Consider the following 16868-nt stretch of genomic DNA (forward strand, 5'->3'; position numbering starts at 1 on the left):
ACAGTTAGGATCTAACTTTATATCAATAATAGTAACGCAAAAGCAATAGTATTACTACTTGATAAACGTTACAAGCATGGCTTCAACAGGATCAGAGTTCTCCATTTGTCTCATATTATCAGCAGAGACATACAAAGGTCAAGATTGAGTAAAAGAGCTCAGATGTGCTTGAAAAGGATCTTCCCAAGTAAAGTTCTATAAACCATCAAACAAGGGCAAAGTTCCTTGGCTTGGGTCTGCTGAAAGAGATGTAGACATAGGAGCGTTGGTGGAAGCAAATGCAGAGCCAGAACCTGTAGATTGTGGATATAAACCTTCATAAGTGAAAGTTGGAAATAAAATTTCTTGTTGTAATCATAGAGCAGTTGCAGGTGTTTTGTGCAACTCTTGAGCAGGTGCATTAGTGGAAGCAAATGCATAATGAAAGCCAGCAGACTAAGAAAATGAAGTTTTAAGAGTGCAAAATAGAAATAAAGTTTCTAACTGTAACCTTGGTGCAGTTTGAGGAGTCTGGTGCGACCCTTGAGCAGTTGCAATTTCTTAAAATGGTGATCCTATAGACTGAAAGACTAGTTTATCCTTAAGTTTCATACTAATCTTTGATGCTAGGTATTTATCTTTTCTTTTTTTCTTTTTTCGTACAACATCGTCCTAAGAGCCATAACTAACAGAAGAAGGAAAAAGAAAAAAAATATTACGACTTCCCAGTAGAATAAAAATTATTATGCTTGAATAAAACTCACTTAGAGATGAAATGTTGGTAGAAGTAGAAGGGATAAAGTCAAAGGCAGTTAGAAAGCCTAGTTGAGAAAGATATTGTCAAGACCGCAAGTTTATAGGGTCTTTAAAAACTTCATCGACTTGATATTGCCCAGCAGGATCAATAAAGGTGCAGCCCATAACACTATAAAAAAGAAACACAAAGAAAAAGAATAAGTACACTAATAAAGAAAAAGCATTTCCTATAACAATTCTTATAAAGCTACCTGGAGTAGAAAAGTGAGTTTGAACCCGATATCCAAGATATATATCAACAGAACTTCCTAGCTCTCAATCCTCAAAGATGAAAAGCCAAAAATCTTTCCAGTAACCATCATGAGATTTAGCCTAGGCGATTAAAGAAGAAGATTTAGCCCAAGCACGGACATAATGCCAATCCTTGATATGGGAGTTTTTATCACCTGAAAGACTCATTAGTTGGTAAATTCCTTGAAACTGACTAAATGTGAGGTCCAAAAAGCCCCTCAATTTCTATAAGATGTACATGTCAATCATGGCAAACCATTCATGGGGGAAAGGTGTACCAGGACACAGTTCAAGCAAATCAGCATGTAACTTGAGAAGAGGTGCAATGGCAACCTGATACCATAGCGAAAAAAAATCAGGATGAAAGGCAACGGCCCAGGAGAGGGCTGGTGATAACTCTAGGAAATGAGAGTTATTACATCAATTCTAGACTTAAATCAAGATCATTTAGAGAACAAATAAGATGTTTTTATTACATTTTGGTTATATTTTGCATAAACATTCATTTTAGTTGAGTCTTAATAGTTTTGTTTAAATCAAAGTAATTTGTGCTAAAATCATGTGCATAATTGTAGGTTTTCAAAAAGTCTTAATTCATGAGGGATGGTGACACAGTGGATGAGCAAGAAGAGGAAAGAAGATGGTCGTAAAAGAAGTAAAGCACAATCAGGAATAGTGTAGTGTTGTAGCGGATGTTAGAGCAACCAGTGCTGTATCAATCTGAGAGCAATGCGGGAGAAAACTTAGGCGCGAGTCAACACCATAATCGTGATGTGCATGTTTCCTAATTTAACTCATGCACGCCCATAGACTTTTGTTTACCCTAGTTTTGCAGTATAAAAGGGAGGCGTGCACCACGTAGAAAGGCGGCAAGGGAATTATTATTAGAATCATTAGAAATGAAAGGAGAAGAAGATCAGAATTAAAAAGTGTTGTTCCGGCAACATTGAGGAGTCTTGCAGAATTATTTGGATTCGTCTTTCATTATGCTCAACTTATAATTATCTTCTTCCTTTTATTGTTCTAATGTATCCCATGAACAACATATTTATGTTTGTTTTCTTATTCAGAAAATGAAGTAGATTTGCTTGTAGTTGAGTGACAAACAATCCAATGGGTTCTTGATTGTTCTTATGTGTTGTTATGTCATTGCTGTAGTATTTTACGCTAGTAGCTATTATTAATATAACTATTATTTTGGTTGACCACCCATTTAATAGTTTCAGCTAAGATAGAGCAGCAAAAAGGCATGTCTTAGCGGATATTATTATAGTATTACTTGATCTTAAGTTAAGTTTCCTGTATTAAGTTATCTTGAATCCCATAAGGGCAATACTTGAAGTTAAAACTTGTGACACACTAGACATAGGTGCTCACCTTGTAGGGTGGAGAGATAAAAAGGGTCATAAAGCCATATCATAAGTAGATTAGCAACTAGTCATTTCTAGTATATTTAAGGGTATGAGAGTTCCAATATGCGACAGCTGAGGATGCAGATTAATTCTGCTCAGTGCTGCAGCACTTGCCATAACAACTGGAGTTAATTTGATAAATAAAACAGTCAGCCGATAATGAGAGTTTGATCATTCAACTACTATAATCTTAATTGAATCTTAAACACATTTAATTTAGTTTATTTCATTACGGTTTTGTTTACTTTATTCTCTCGCAATCACCAATTACGATAGAACTCAATTTACTATTGTTTACTTCGGCCTTAAGTTGATTTGCACTATTGTGATTGCTATAGCATTTCAAGTAATATCAATCCATGTGGAGATGATCTTGAATATTCATCACTTTATTACTTGTTGTATATACTTGCACATTGGCATTGGTAGCAATTAATTATAAAAATAACCAACAGCTGGCTAGCGAGCTCACCAATTTGAGGCTTCCTAAGTTCAACTAAACTTGGAATTTCATACTTGACTCTAAGAGATGGAATGAATTTCTCAGAAATTACATTCCCCATCCCATCAATGGACTAGTCGGATTAGACATTAGTTTGGTCATCAGAAACAAATGACGCAGGAGCAAAATTTACAACAAGGGTTATGTGGTCAGAGGATATATGAAAGTAATCATCATCATCTTCAAGGTACTCTTGGTAAAAAGAGTTAGAGTTATTTTCAGAATCAGAAGACATTGAAATTGCTAAAAATGAGAATAAGATAAGAGACACTCACTAAGTAAAGCGAAAACCAAAGGGTTGAAACTCTATAAAGTGGACGAATGGTGCAAAGGATTATTTATATAGAAATGAGAAGAAGAGAAACAACTTGAGCTATTATGCTTCTGGTGGAACAAAAAGTTAAGAGCTGAGGAGCAGCTGTTGTAGAAAATATAAAATAGTCAATAAAGTAAAAAGTGACGTCCCCAAGAATGGGGAGCAAGAATTACGCTTCCCTAAGAGTAGAGAGCAGCAAAAGCATGCTCCTACAAGAATGTGGAGCAGGAATTATGCTCCCCAATGAATCGGGAGTAAGAATTATGTTCTTCTAGGAATGGGGAGCAGTAGAACCATGCTCCCCTAAGAATGGTGAGTAGGAATTATGCGCCCCCAGGAATGAGGAGTAGAAATTATACTCCCCCAAAAATGGGAGTCCGCAGAATCATGTTTCCCCAAAAATGGGGAGCAGGAATTATGCTCCCGTAAGAATAAAGAGCAACAGAACCATATTCTCCTAAGAATGGAGAGTAGGAATTATATTATCCCAAGAATAGGGAACATGAATTATGCTCCCCCAAGAATAGGGAGCAGCAAAACCATGCTCCTCCAAGAATCATGCTCCCCCAGGAATGGGGAGCAAGAGTGGAGGATGGCAAAAGTCACGGGTCCATGGGGCCCTTGACCCAGTTTTAGATTATGAACCGTATAGGAAAAGCCAAGCCCAAATAAAGAGGCTATCGCTGAATCAAGCCTAGCAAAATAAAGTTGACAATAGAAGGACATTGGTTTGTCCAAAAAACAAATTAAATAGAGTCTGACACGGATACAATTTATGAAAAGGTATAAATATTTTGTAATTAGAATCCTAGAGGATGGAGGAGAGTTAGATAGAGTTTAAGTTAGAAAAAAACTTTATCTATAAAAGGCTATAAAACCAAAGGTCTCTCATAATGTTATGCACTAAAAAAACAAATATAGTAAAGAGTGGGAGAGTTGAGTTGTACGTGCGATCTTAATAAAATATTTATCTTTCTCTGCCCGTGGACATAAGCCAAAGGTCGAATCACGTTAATGTTGGGATTATGTGCTCTTTAAAGCATATTGATTTATTTATTTTCTTATTAATAAAATATTTGAGATATTTTTCAAAATCTTAATTGCATAAATATTTTGAATAAGGTCCATTTAATCATATTATACGTATTTATGTGATCATCACATGGATTCACAGAAGATATAAATAAAAGTTATTTTATAATTAAATAAATAAATTTCGCAGTTGATAAATAGAGTTGGGCGCTCTATTTATGTTTCGACTGTAGTAAATTTATTGAATTATTTATCTTAATCATGTATGAATTTAGTGATGTAATTTGACTACATTGAACTGGATCACATATGAGATTTAATTAACCTTGAAATGACTGTCAGACTTATTAAATCTCATAGACATTGATTTTATTGCAATCTTAATCTTGAGTTAATTATAGTTTCATATTTGTGATTATCATTTCATTTGAGTTACCAATAGGCACAACATACATTTGTAGTCAAGATTACCCGGTATCTTGGTGAAAGCAATTATGAGTAGTGAGATTATAAATTAGCAATATAAAATTTGTACAACACATCTCTTAACGAGTTTTCGATATTGATCATAGAATTCTCTGGCCAGAGTGTGTCAACATAATTAGTATGTTAAAAATGATCATTAGAGAAAACCAATAAGTGTCAAAGAACAAGATGTAATTAGATTGATTGGACAGTTGATATATCAATTTCATTAGTGATGTGGTACAAAAGATTGTTTGGTAAGGAAATTAATGTAGCGTGGGTCAAATTATTATTTGAGAACATTATTTTAGATAACCTACAATTATGGAGGTCAGTTTCAATCTTTTAGTAGAGTAAATTTAGAATTTTAATAATTGGGCTAATTTCGTTACAGACCTAATTATTGTAGCCACTATTGTATATACTCATATGATCTCTGGGTTAGTTAATTTAATTGACTGTACGGCTACTGGATGAAAAACCAAGATAACTAGCCATTTGGGTTAAAAGCCTAAATATATTATTTAGTGGGAGACTCAATTTAATGTACTTATGTGTAATGAGCCTTTTGTTATTTTATAAGGTCAACCCCCATAACAAAAGCAAGAAACCCGACTTTTAGTTTTATTATTTTTTAATTTAAATCAAATTTTATTTAATAGAATAAAAAAAGAATATAAATATGAAGCCTATGGTTTCCACCAAAGAGAGATATAAAAAAAGGGCTTGTTTTCTCTAAAAGAGACGGTAGCCACAATATACAAATCAGAGAAAAAAGGCGACCACACGTCAAGTGCATATCAAACTTGAGTCATAACCTAGAAGATCATTTGGTGACGAATCGTGATCTAACAAAAGTGGTGGTGACATCATGATTTGGGAGCCTAGATTACTTCAGTGAAAAAGTAAAGGTATGATTTCTATATTATGGTAATTTTATATATTGTATAAGAATTGTGATCCAACTATTTTCACTGCAATTTTTTTTCAAACCAACAATTAATTCTCTGTGTTTTTTTATTTTATTGCTTCCATATAAATTAATTTTATAGTTGACCAGAAATTTACGTCAATAGTACCAAATACCATTTTATACTCTTCTTAAGGTTTTTAATCGTTTTGAGTTCAAAAATGTCATTCGTTTTGTTATCTGATTTCTCATTAGTTGTGAAATGATCAAAATATTCCTGAATAAATAAAATACTTAAATTATAATAAAATACAAATAATAAAAGCATAAAGCATTTAAGCATGTCAAAGTGAAAATGTTAGTGAGACTTGGAGCATAAAATGATAATTTCACCATGTATAAACATGCATTCTCCAGTACTTGGCACCAATTTTGTTCATAAACCCATGTTTATCCTTGAGTTAAAGGTATCTAAAGATAAGACTATAGTTGTAGCATCTTAGATGCTTTTATTGTAGCAACTTTGATTTGTGCATTGATTTAGTAATTAAGTGCCATCATTACAAGTGATAGGCATTCACATGAAAAAAATTGATGTTTCACTGTAAAGAATATAAATAAGAAAGCTTAAAAAAAATTTGATGATGAATGATGTAGCACAATTTGCAACTCTTTATAACCCATGTCGCCTTGTAAATCAAAATGTTTTTTATCATTTTATCTTTGAGATGTATATGATGCTTTAGTATTGTTGTAGCAACTATGAAACTTGATTGAAATGACATACACACACTTGATAGAATTAAACCCAAGTTGAGAACTAGAACTGTTGATGGTGACTTTGCATGTTTAAGAATGAAATTTGAAGATTGCTGAATCAAAGCAATCTAAATAGCAAAACTAAGTTGTTTAATGTTTGAATGTGTGATTAGAGTGCTTATTCGTTGTCATTACTTGAGAACAAGTAATGGTTTAAGTTTAGGGGTGTGATAACTCTATAAAATGAGAGTTATCATGACATTTGTAGGCTTAACTAGCATTAACTTAGAGAGTAAATTATGAATTTTATCCCATTTCTAGTTACATTTTGCATAAGTATCTATTTCAATTTAGTTATAACAGTTTGATATATTTTAGACTATTTTGTGCTCTGATTAAGTGCACCATTGTAGGTGACTCAAAAGCTTATGCCTTGTTGATGGATGCTTTAGAAGAAGGACTGCATTGCTGCAATAATAGGCCTGCAAAAAAAAGACAAAAAACTAGTCTGCATATGAATAAAAATAAGTTTGAACCAGAGAGAATGTTGTAGTAATTGCTACAACAATCCAAGATCAAATATAGACAAAATTATCCAAACTTTCACCTGCTAATAGACAAATTCTATTGCAGCCATTACTGTGTTGCCACTGTCATGTGCAGACAAAATAGTCGCAAGCAGCACAAAAAGGAATGTGGTCTTAAGATGCAAAGAAAAAGACAAATATCCTCATGCTTTTTTGTTGCCCTAATTATAAGAAATAAAAGAACACATTTTAAAGAAAATACAAAGGACAACTAATAGACGCAAATAGAATAAAAAGAGAGAATTCAGAGCTGCAACAGAGGCATTTTTCGTGAAGAATGAAGAGAAATAACTGAAGATTAAAATGTGACATTTTGGTTTTTTTTGTATCTCAACTTTTTCTTATATTTGCTTGTTTTGTTCTCTCTTTGGCAATGTATTTAATGGCAAACATTTGTGTTGTTACCGTTTTAAAGCTCATCATGAGCTAAACTTTGATTTAGTTGGGTTTTAAATAATTAATAGTTAGGAAAATTTGTAACATACCCCCAAATAAATTGACATTTTGCACCGCGTCCCCAACAAATTTAACTTGTTGCACCACGCACCCAAAAAAATTGACATTTTGCACTACGCCCCCAATTCCGTTAATTTTTCAGTTATTTCTAACGGCTCCATCTAACTTTTGATTGAATGACAAAAATGCCCCTCTATGTAAAAAAATAAAATTTTTAGCTCATTTAATTTTTTTAAGGTTTTTTTTTCAATTGCAATAAAAAAACAATTCTTCTTACATGTTCATTGTCACCACTATTATTTTTCCTTTAATTTTTTAAAGATGTTTTTTCAATTTTAATAAAAACAATTCTTGTTACATGTACATTTGTCACCACTATTATTTTCCTTTAATTTTTTTAAAGATTTTTATTTCAATTGCAATAAAAAAAATTTCTTGTTACATGTACATTGTCACCACTATTATTTTTTCTTTAATTTTTTAAAGATTTTTATTTCAATTTTAATAAAAAAAATTCTTTTACATGTACATTTGTCACCACTATTATTTTCCTTTAATTTTTTTAAGATTTTTATTTTAATTGTAATAAAAAAATTTCTTGTTACATGTACATTGTCACCACTATTATTTTTCCTTTAATTTTTTAAAGATTTTTATTTTAATTGCAATAAAGAAAATTCCCATTAAAATTAATTTAAGGAATAAACTTCCGATTTTACCCCTCCACCGTTAAACTTAACTGAGAAAATAACGGAATTGGGGGCGTGGTGCAAAATGTCAATTTGTTTGGGTGCACAGTGCAACAAGTCAAATTTATTGGGGACGCTGTGCAAAATGTCAATTTATTTGGGGGTAGGTTACAAATTTCCCTAATAGTTATTTGACTTATATGTGTATATTGCTCATAACATGCTAGCATTTTATTTTAATTTTACTTATTACAATTTTGTATTTCAATTTGACTACCCATTTAGTAGAAAGAGCCTAACAAATGTTTGACTTAGTTAAACAAATTAAAAAAATACATGGTTTTAGATTAGGTTTCCTAAGTTGAGTTAATCTCGATTTAAATTGGGTCATACTTAATTTAAAATTAGTAAAAGCATATAATGTTATATCTAATGTTAGTTTAACAACTAGTCACTGTTAAATTGCATATAAATATAAGATATCCAAAATTCGACAGTTGATGATGCATTAGAGATTCTGTCAAATGTTGTAGTAGTTGCTGTAGCAATTGTGCCTCAATTGAAAGATAGTCAATAACCAGTAAGTGAGTTTAAAACCCAACTATCCCTTTGCCATTGAATGTATCTTTGTCTTTCACTTTTAATTCTCTTTATTGCATTCTGTTTATTGTATTCTTAATTTCATTAGGTCATTAATCTCATCATTTATTTTGTTTTATTACTAAAATTGCACTGTCAAGATTGTTGTAGCAAGTCCTATAACATCAATCACTTTGGAGATGATCTTGATACTCCTCATTTTATTACTTGTTGTGTACCTTTGCCATTGAATGTATCTTTGTCTTTCACTTTTAATTCTCTTTATTTCATTCTTTTTATTGTATTCTTAATTTCATTAGGTCATTAATCTCATCATTTATTTTGTTTTATTACTAAAATTGCACTGTCAAGATTGTTGTAGCAAGTCCTATAACATCAATCCCTGTAGAGACGATCTTGATACTCCTCATTGTATTACTTGCTGTATACACTTGCACATTGACACACTTTATCAAAATTGTTCTAGTTTTGGACCTAGATCAATATTTATAATACTATATCCAAATTTAAACCCAAATTTTATCCTTCGAGTTTGGTCTAGGTTAAAATTTAAAAAAAAAATCTGTGTTTTTGGATTCTGGGTTAAACCCAGAAAAATCTGGATTTCTAGATTTTAGGTCACAACCCAGATGGTTGTTCAAGTTTCCATCTTTTTTTTCTCAATCAATTCAATTTTAGATCTCTAATCTGTTAACAACAATAAACAAAAAATAATTTGAAATCAAATAACTAGAAAAAAAAAACTAAGAACCCAAAGTATACAAATTCAATTTTCAAACTTAATCATGTTACAAGCCATCAAGTTATAGAGAATGAGTTGATTCATAAATAAATCATGCAATGGAAACTGTAATGACGATCGATGACTTTTTTAAGTAAGCTTCTAAAATTACGATTTCTTGATGATGATTAATGATTGATGATAAATTAATGATAAGGAGAAAAATATTAGAGAAATAAGTAAAAAAAAAAAACAATTTGGTGCTACACTACTATGCTAAATGGACCGAAACTCACTAACTTCAAAGAAAGTCAAACCAATGAAGATGAAAAAGAAAGGCAATGCAACAAAGACGAATGGCAAATCACAAATGGGGTGTTTAATTGAAGACGAATTGATGATGCTTGATAATGATGTCTTGATGATGATGATGACAATTGATGAATTTGGAATTTGTGGGGTTAAATCTTTAAAAATGTTAGGGGAGAGGAGAAATGGCAACTGCAATCCTTTAGGGTTTTTTTTTTATTTGTTTTATACTTAATTAATTATTTAATGAATTTTAAAATAGAAAAATCTGGCTTTTGGTTTAAGTGAACCTGGAGTCATACCTGAATATTTGGGTTTAGAATATCACTGTCAGATTTGGATTATTTTAACATCCAACCAGGGTTAAAGCATATCTAGATAATCCAGGTTTGTCCGGCTCTAGGCTAGGTCCAAGTTAATTCACCATCCCCACGTTTGTTGAAATTTTGCTTAAATTGGGCAAAGTTAGGAAAAAATGAAAGAATATTAGTTAATGCATCATAAGCTAATGGCACTTTATACCATCTCTTCTTCCAATAACAATATGCACTGCCCACATAGGTTTTTCAAACTGAAAATGTTATATTTAGACATATACATGAGCTCAATTTATTTCAATGGTTTAGCAATAACTTACTTGGAAAAAGAATTGAGTCCCTTGTAGAAAAAACCAGAATATCAGCAAAAGAAACAATATTGTATTGTCCTAATGCTGGAATGCATCAGTGCATCACGATCAAAGAAGATGGACTTGTAATGCAGATTATCCTAGTAGGTGATCCGCATCTATTTGACCATCAAAATTGTCCATGGTCATCTTTCGATCGAAGGATCTAGCCAGGTTGAAGTTGGGGCCTTTGATGTTTCACTCACTATCATAGGAAAAGAAAATGATGGAGTTGTAGGAGATGTTAAAGGAAGATGAAAGTGTGTTTATGTTGGCCTTGTTAGTGAATTAAAGGAGATCATAGGGTGATTTGGCTAATACGAGGTTTTAGTTAGTGGATAGAGTTTGGCTTTTGACAGAGACTCGGAGCTATGATTGAATTAGGTTTTTAAATTATGTGATTGTGATGCTGTGACGCGCTCAAAGCCATCTCTGCTGCAGATGCGAAATAGCATGTTTGGTGTAGATTTAGGGTTTTGAATTGAGTTAACCAAGGTACAGGCATTTTTCATAACTATACTTGACTCTATCTCTATGTAAAAAGCACAACACAAGTACTTTACTTGGAGTGAAGAGTGAATTTGGTGAGAGAACCTTTTAAAATGTAGAACTTTTGTGTTTCTTATGAAGAAAGAAAGGAAGAAAGAGAAAGGGACATTCTCTATGTATACATACAATTCTCTTACCCCCTGAGTTTCAATCGTGAAATAGACGACACCGTTTAGTGTTTGATTGAATACTAGTGTTATTTTTTAAAAATTGATTCAAAATTTTTTTTACCAAACACTTAGTAATAAAAATAATTTGCCTTAAAAACTACTAATACTAATACCAAACCTTATCCCAAAAAAAAAAATCCAACTTAAAATAAAAATATTATAGATAGATACCAAATTTTAGAGTAGGCAAAAAAGTCTAAGCCCATGGGTTTTAGGCTCGACCTACATTATAAGGACCTAATCATGGGCCGAAAAATTTAAAGCTTGTAAGAATGGGCCTAGTTATACGCTTATGAGAAAAGCCTGGGCTTAGCTAGGCTTTATATTTTATAAAATAAAAATTAAAAAAATTATATTTTATATATTATGAGCTTTATATTTTATATTTTATATTGATTAAAAACATGAGCCATACTTATGATGTAGTTATGTAGCCTTGCATTATGAATTTTTGTAAAATTGGTGTTTGATTTGTTGCAATTGAATTATCAAATTGTATCTCTGTAATTTTGAATAAACTTATGGATAAGGTGAAAACATGGGGAAAAAAGAAAAACTTGGAAAAAATAATAGTAGTTTTAGTTGTGCTTGTGTAATGAGTTTCAAAAGACTAAAACTTATATACCCAGATAATAAAAGATTAAGAATTCACAGAGTTGAAATAAAGTTATAACTTTAGAGACAATTAATTTTAACCCACAAAAATCCTTGCAGCTCCTAGTGAGTTAATTTTTTAGTCTATATCTATATCTAATTCCATCAACAAAGTAAAACTAGTACAAAAAAAGGAGTCACATGCATAATATTGTTCGTGGCAATCCAAACCATAGAACCTAAGTTTTGTACTCAAAATTACTCATCCCTACTAGATTTCTTAATTGATATTCAATAAGGTTATAAGCTCAAAATGAGTCCGTAATATCCACCAATGGTCAGAGCGCTGACTTGAAATTTTACACATTGGATTATTACTATACTATGTATTAGATAATCCTCTTTTAATTTAAGCATTTTTGTTTTTGTTTTTTCTTTTAGGTTAATTTTAAAAAATGTTAGAAGTCCAAACCCAGCCCAAGCCCGTGATGTATGTATGCATGTGTATGTGTGTATATATATATATACAATATTTCTATTATCCGAATGTCCGAATATTAGTTATCCTCTGCATGTTGAATATAAGCGGTTGGATCAAATTGAGTCAATCCAACACTCTTAAAACCTTTGCGTGCTAAACTAGTAAAGTTCAACAAATATTATATTGATTTATTGCCGTAAAAGAACCATTGTTATATAACTAGTTGTCTATTAAATTGTGTTACTGTAAAATCCGGTAAAATATAAATTTATTTAAATAACTTATCCCATGTGAAGTCTTGTCAAGTCAATATACTAATTATCATGAATGTAATCAAGCGCTCTTTCTTTTATTGTTGTTTCATGATTTTTTTAAAATTATATATTTTATTTCTATTTCATTGCTCAATTCTTATAAATATTCTACATCTTTCTAATTAAACCGCATTAATTTTCTCAATTAATTTACAATCCTCTTTTCAAAAAAAAAATTACTATTCACTGGCAACCAACTCATTGAATGACATTCAACTATAAAATTAAAAAAGTTAATAAAAGACAAATGGGAATATAAGGTAAATTAATTGAAGAATATTTAACACTCATTAAGTACTGTAAAATTTAATTACAGAAGAAAAAAATTCTAATTTGCCCAAACATTTTAGCTAAGCCCATGGTCAGAATAATAACCATGATTTCTCAAATGAATCCAAAGTAACCCAGATCTTGACCATCATTCATCTGTAGTCAACCACACATGCATGAACAAATAATTAATTAGATTCTTACTTCATATTCACAAATGTCAATACAGCAAAATATATTTATAGCTATGTCAAAGACCATGTACCTGTAGAGGAGGAGCTTTCATCAAAACTATCTGCATCATCCAATAAAGAAGACCTATGTGAAGTAAAAATAGAGTAAAAAAATGTTGTATAATAATTATATGTTAAGTTAAACATGCTTACCGATTTTTGAGCATTGGACAATTTCTTTTATCATGTGATTGTCCAATTTTTCCACATCCATGACAACGCCTGTTTTTATCCTTAGCTCGTGCCTTCTCTTTTCTTTTTTTCAGCCTTTTTCCACACCCTTTTGCCCTAACTACAAGTGGATCATTCAATACATGTTGGTCAGTACACTTGTTTTTCTCCATAGCTTTTGGATCCTGACTTACAACTGACTTAATCTTCCGAAGTGAATTTTCGAAATCATCCATCAGTATCTTACTTGCCTCCTCACTAATGACAGCCTTATCAATAACATTTGAAGCGAGTTGAAATAATGCAGTACGTCTCATGAGAATTGAATTCTGGAAACAATCTTCTATTTCTAAACCACCATCACCAATGACTTTATCACATCTTGCAGATTTTGTCCATCTCTTCAGTATGTATTGATCTGGCAAATATGTAAATTGCTTTCTATGAAAATAAGCTAAAATATGTTTACATGGAATTCCTTTACTCTCAAACTTCTTACAAATACATGAAGCAAAATCTAAAGTTTTGTCAAACAAAACTTCGTGCACATCATCATCTTCATTCTGGTTCACAACTTTGTACACACAATGATGAGCATCTTCTTTTACAAGTTCGATTTTATGTTGCAAACTATCCCACAATTCATCTTGAAATTTATAAAAAATTTCACGTGTGTAAAGACTAACCATTTGCTTCTCCATCTTCAAAGGCAATTTCAAAGTAGGTTTTTCATTGATGTCTGCATGATTAGCATTTAACTCTTCATGTCTTTGGTGATTAAGTGCTCTATTAAATCGTATCATAAAATCCAATAATGAATTTTTTTTAGACACGTACCTCTTGAAGAAAAAATGATAGCTCTCTGCTCGTTGACTGCTGGACATTCCAGCAGAAAAGACGTGATTCACATATGCAGGCACCCATTTTGAACGAATTTCAAAAACTGATTTTAGCCATGCATTATCACGTAGCTTGCCTTTTTCTATAATCTCCAGCCAATTTCTATCAAAATCATCCCTACTCAATGACTTCCAAATGCATTTTTGAAAATCAGGATAACAATCCTTATGCTTGATTGCATGAACCTTATCAGAAAATTTATTTAGTATGTGTCAGATACAATACCTATGAAATGTATTTGGAAGAGTTTCAGAAATGGCTTTCGTTATAGCTGGATCTTGGTCAGTAATAATCATTTTTGGTAGATCACCAGGCATAGCTTTTTTAAATTGCTCAAACAACCAAACAAAAGACTCAGTAGTTTCATCGCTTAAGAATGAACAAGCAAAGACAGTTGTCTGGCCATGGTTATTAACCCCGATAAATGGTGCAAAAATCATACCATATTTATTGGTATTATAAGTAGTATCAAAAACCACCACGTCACCAAAAGAATTATAACCCCTTCTAGATGTTGCATCAGCCCAAAAACAATGGGTAATTCTATTTTCATTATCGGACTCAATTGTAAAAGTAAATGCTGAATTTTTCTCTTTTTCCAACTGAAAATGCTCTAACAACATATCTGCATCATGTCCTTTCACTTTATTCTTGGATTTCGTTTCATCGTTATATAAATCTTTCCCAAGACATCCAATATTTTGTATACCTCCACCTTGCAACTCAAGGACACTAATTTGTTGATGTATTGGTATATTAGCTGCTGCTAATTGATGAGTCAATGATCTTTTTACTTCTGACACATTACGATGAGATCTTAAAAGGTGTACTCTTCGGGGTGTTGTTAATGGGTGGTTATGATCCTCTTCAAATACGCTAACTACATAAGTTCCCGATTTAGACTTAACCACTGCTAGTTTTGCCTTACAACCCTCTCTCACTTTACTGCATCGTCGTTTTTTTTCAACTACTTCTTTAGTGGTTGCCCCTTCTTTAGAGCATACATACTCCTTCCTTACAATTTCGCCTCTGTGACTTTTCCTACTAGAATTGATTCTCACGCTAAAACCAACCTTTTTTGCATATTCATTATAAAATTCATGAACATCATCTAGTAAGACAAATTCTTGTCCTAACCTGGGCATATGATCATGTGGTATGACTACGGGTTTGTAAACTTTGTCTCTCTACTCCTACCTGGCTTCTTCATAACTTTCCCCAGTGTCTATTCCAATATCATTCATTCTCTTCATAAATCAAACAAGAAAAAAAATTATTATAACATCACGATCTATAGTAGTTAATATGAAAATGGATTTTAGCTTCATGGAAATTAGAAAGATGCAGACAAGAATAGAACAATACAAATAATAAAATAAAAGGCATTAGATTACATTCATGACTCATGAGTAAAATAATAAACACATATATATTTTTAAAAGAATTTAGCATACCTGTTATTAATTGTGAGAACCCGCCAACAGTAGCGATCAAAATTAAAAATTAAAGTCAATGATAATTAGTGTTTTGGCTTGGCAACTAGTTAATAGGCAGACAACTAGTTATATAACTAGGGTTCTTTTACGGCAATAAATCAATATAATATTTATTGCACTTTACTAGTTTAGCGCGCAAAGGTTTTAAGAGCGTTGGATTGACTCAATTTGATCCAACCGCTTATATTCAACATGCGGAGGATAACTAATATCCGGACATTCGGATAATAGAAATATTGTATGTATATATATATGTATGTATGTTTGTATAAACCAGTTAAAATTAAAAAAAATGAAAAAGAAAACAAAAAAAATAAAAATCAAGGGCCTGTTCTCCCTGGCCCATTAAGCAATAACCCTAAAAATGTGTTTGGGAGTGAAGTGTTGTAACTTTTAAGTTGCAGCTGTTGTGGAGTAAAAGCTACAGCTGTGGAGTAGAAGTTGAGAAAACAAATTTACTAAACTGTCAAAGTCCAGCTACAAGTATTACCAAACACCTTAATATCTGGAATTTGACAGCCCAACTTCCTCACTACACTCCCAAATAAGTTAAAGTGTAGGGATGGCAAAAATCCCCACGGGGACGGGTACCCTCGGGGATTTTCCCCATTCGGGGAGGGTACGGGGATAATTTTATACCCAATTTTTTTTTCGGGGAGGGGACGGGGAAAATTTTTTACCCAACTTTTTATTCGGGGAGGGGACGGGGATGAGGTGGAATCCCCATCCCCTACCCATTTCCCCATTTTAATTTTTAATTTAATTTTTATTTTTAAAATTACTAATAAATAAATAACAAAATTATAAATATTGTTAAAAATAATAAATATCAAAATAGTTGTATGTTGGGAAAGTGGTCACCCCTTACCGGGAGTTAGTTGAAGAGTATTAATTGAAGTTTTCACCAACTATTTATTGCTTTGATTATACTGGTATTAGTTCTTCTACTAGATCTACAGGGGATTCTTATAAGAAAACAACCAAATGGATGACAGGTTTTGATGATTATGTAAACAATGGAGATTGTGCATTTGTTGTAGATGAATTAGATTCATATTTGGATGAGAAAGTTATACCTCGGATGGAAGATTTTAATATTTTGAGTTGATGGAAGACAAATGCTAATAGGTATCCTACATTAGCTCGAATTGCTAGAGATATTTTGGCAATTCCAATTACAACAGTTGCTTCTGAATCAGCTTTTAACACTAGTGGTAGAGTTATGAGCCCATACCATAA

The 16868-nt window shown here is 31.9% G+C and overlaps 1 protein-coding gene across 1 annotated transcript; it reads right to left on the reverse strand.

Annotated features, from left to right (window-relative positions):
- Nucleotides 1-819: 819 nt before the first annotated feature.
- On the reverse strand, nucleotides 820-15278 carry LOC18037910 (protein FAR1-RELATED SEQUENCE 5). Its single transcript, XM_024182542.1, has 8 exons — nucleotides 14359-15278; nucleotides 14071-14250; nucleotides 13216-14019; nucleotides 13095-13147; nucleotides 3074-3183; nucleotides 2888-3013; nucleotides 1283-1359; nucleotides 820-904 (listed from the first exon to the last, which is right to left on the reverse strand). The coding sequence occupies exons 1-8, from the start codon at nucleotides 15276-15278 to the stop codon at nucleotides 820-822; spliced, it is 2355 nt and encodes a 784-aa protein (XP_024038310.1).
- Between the last annotated feature and the right edge of the window lie 1590 nt (nucleotides 15279-16868).

The sequence above is a fragment of the Citrus clementina genome, unplaced genomic scaffold, assembly GCF_000493195.1.
Source record: "Citrus clementina cultivar Clemenules unplaced genomic scaffold, Citrus_clementina_v1.0 scaffold_6, whole genome shotgun sequence".
Taxonomy (NCBI): Eukaryota; Viridiplantae; Streptophyta; class Magnoliopsida; order Sapindales; family Rutaceae; genus Citrus; species Citrus x clementina.

Coding starts and splice junctions, on each gene's coding strand:
- LOC18037910 (XM_024182542.1), bottom strand. CDS start 15,278: ATGCCCAGGTTAGGACAAGAATTTGTCTTACTAGATGATGTTCATGAA. Junction 14,020..14,070: donor TATCATTTTTTCTTCAAGAG/GTACGTGTCTAA, acceptor ACGATTTAATAG/AGCACTTAATCACCAAAGAC. Junction 13,148..13,215: donor TGTCCAATGCTCAAAAATCG/GTAAGCATGTTT, acceptor TACTTCACATAG/GTCTTCTTTATTGGATGATG.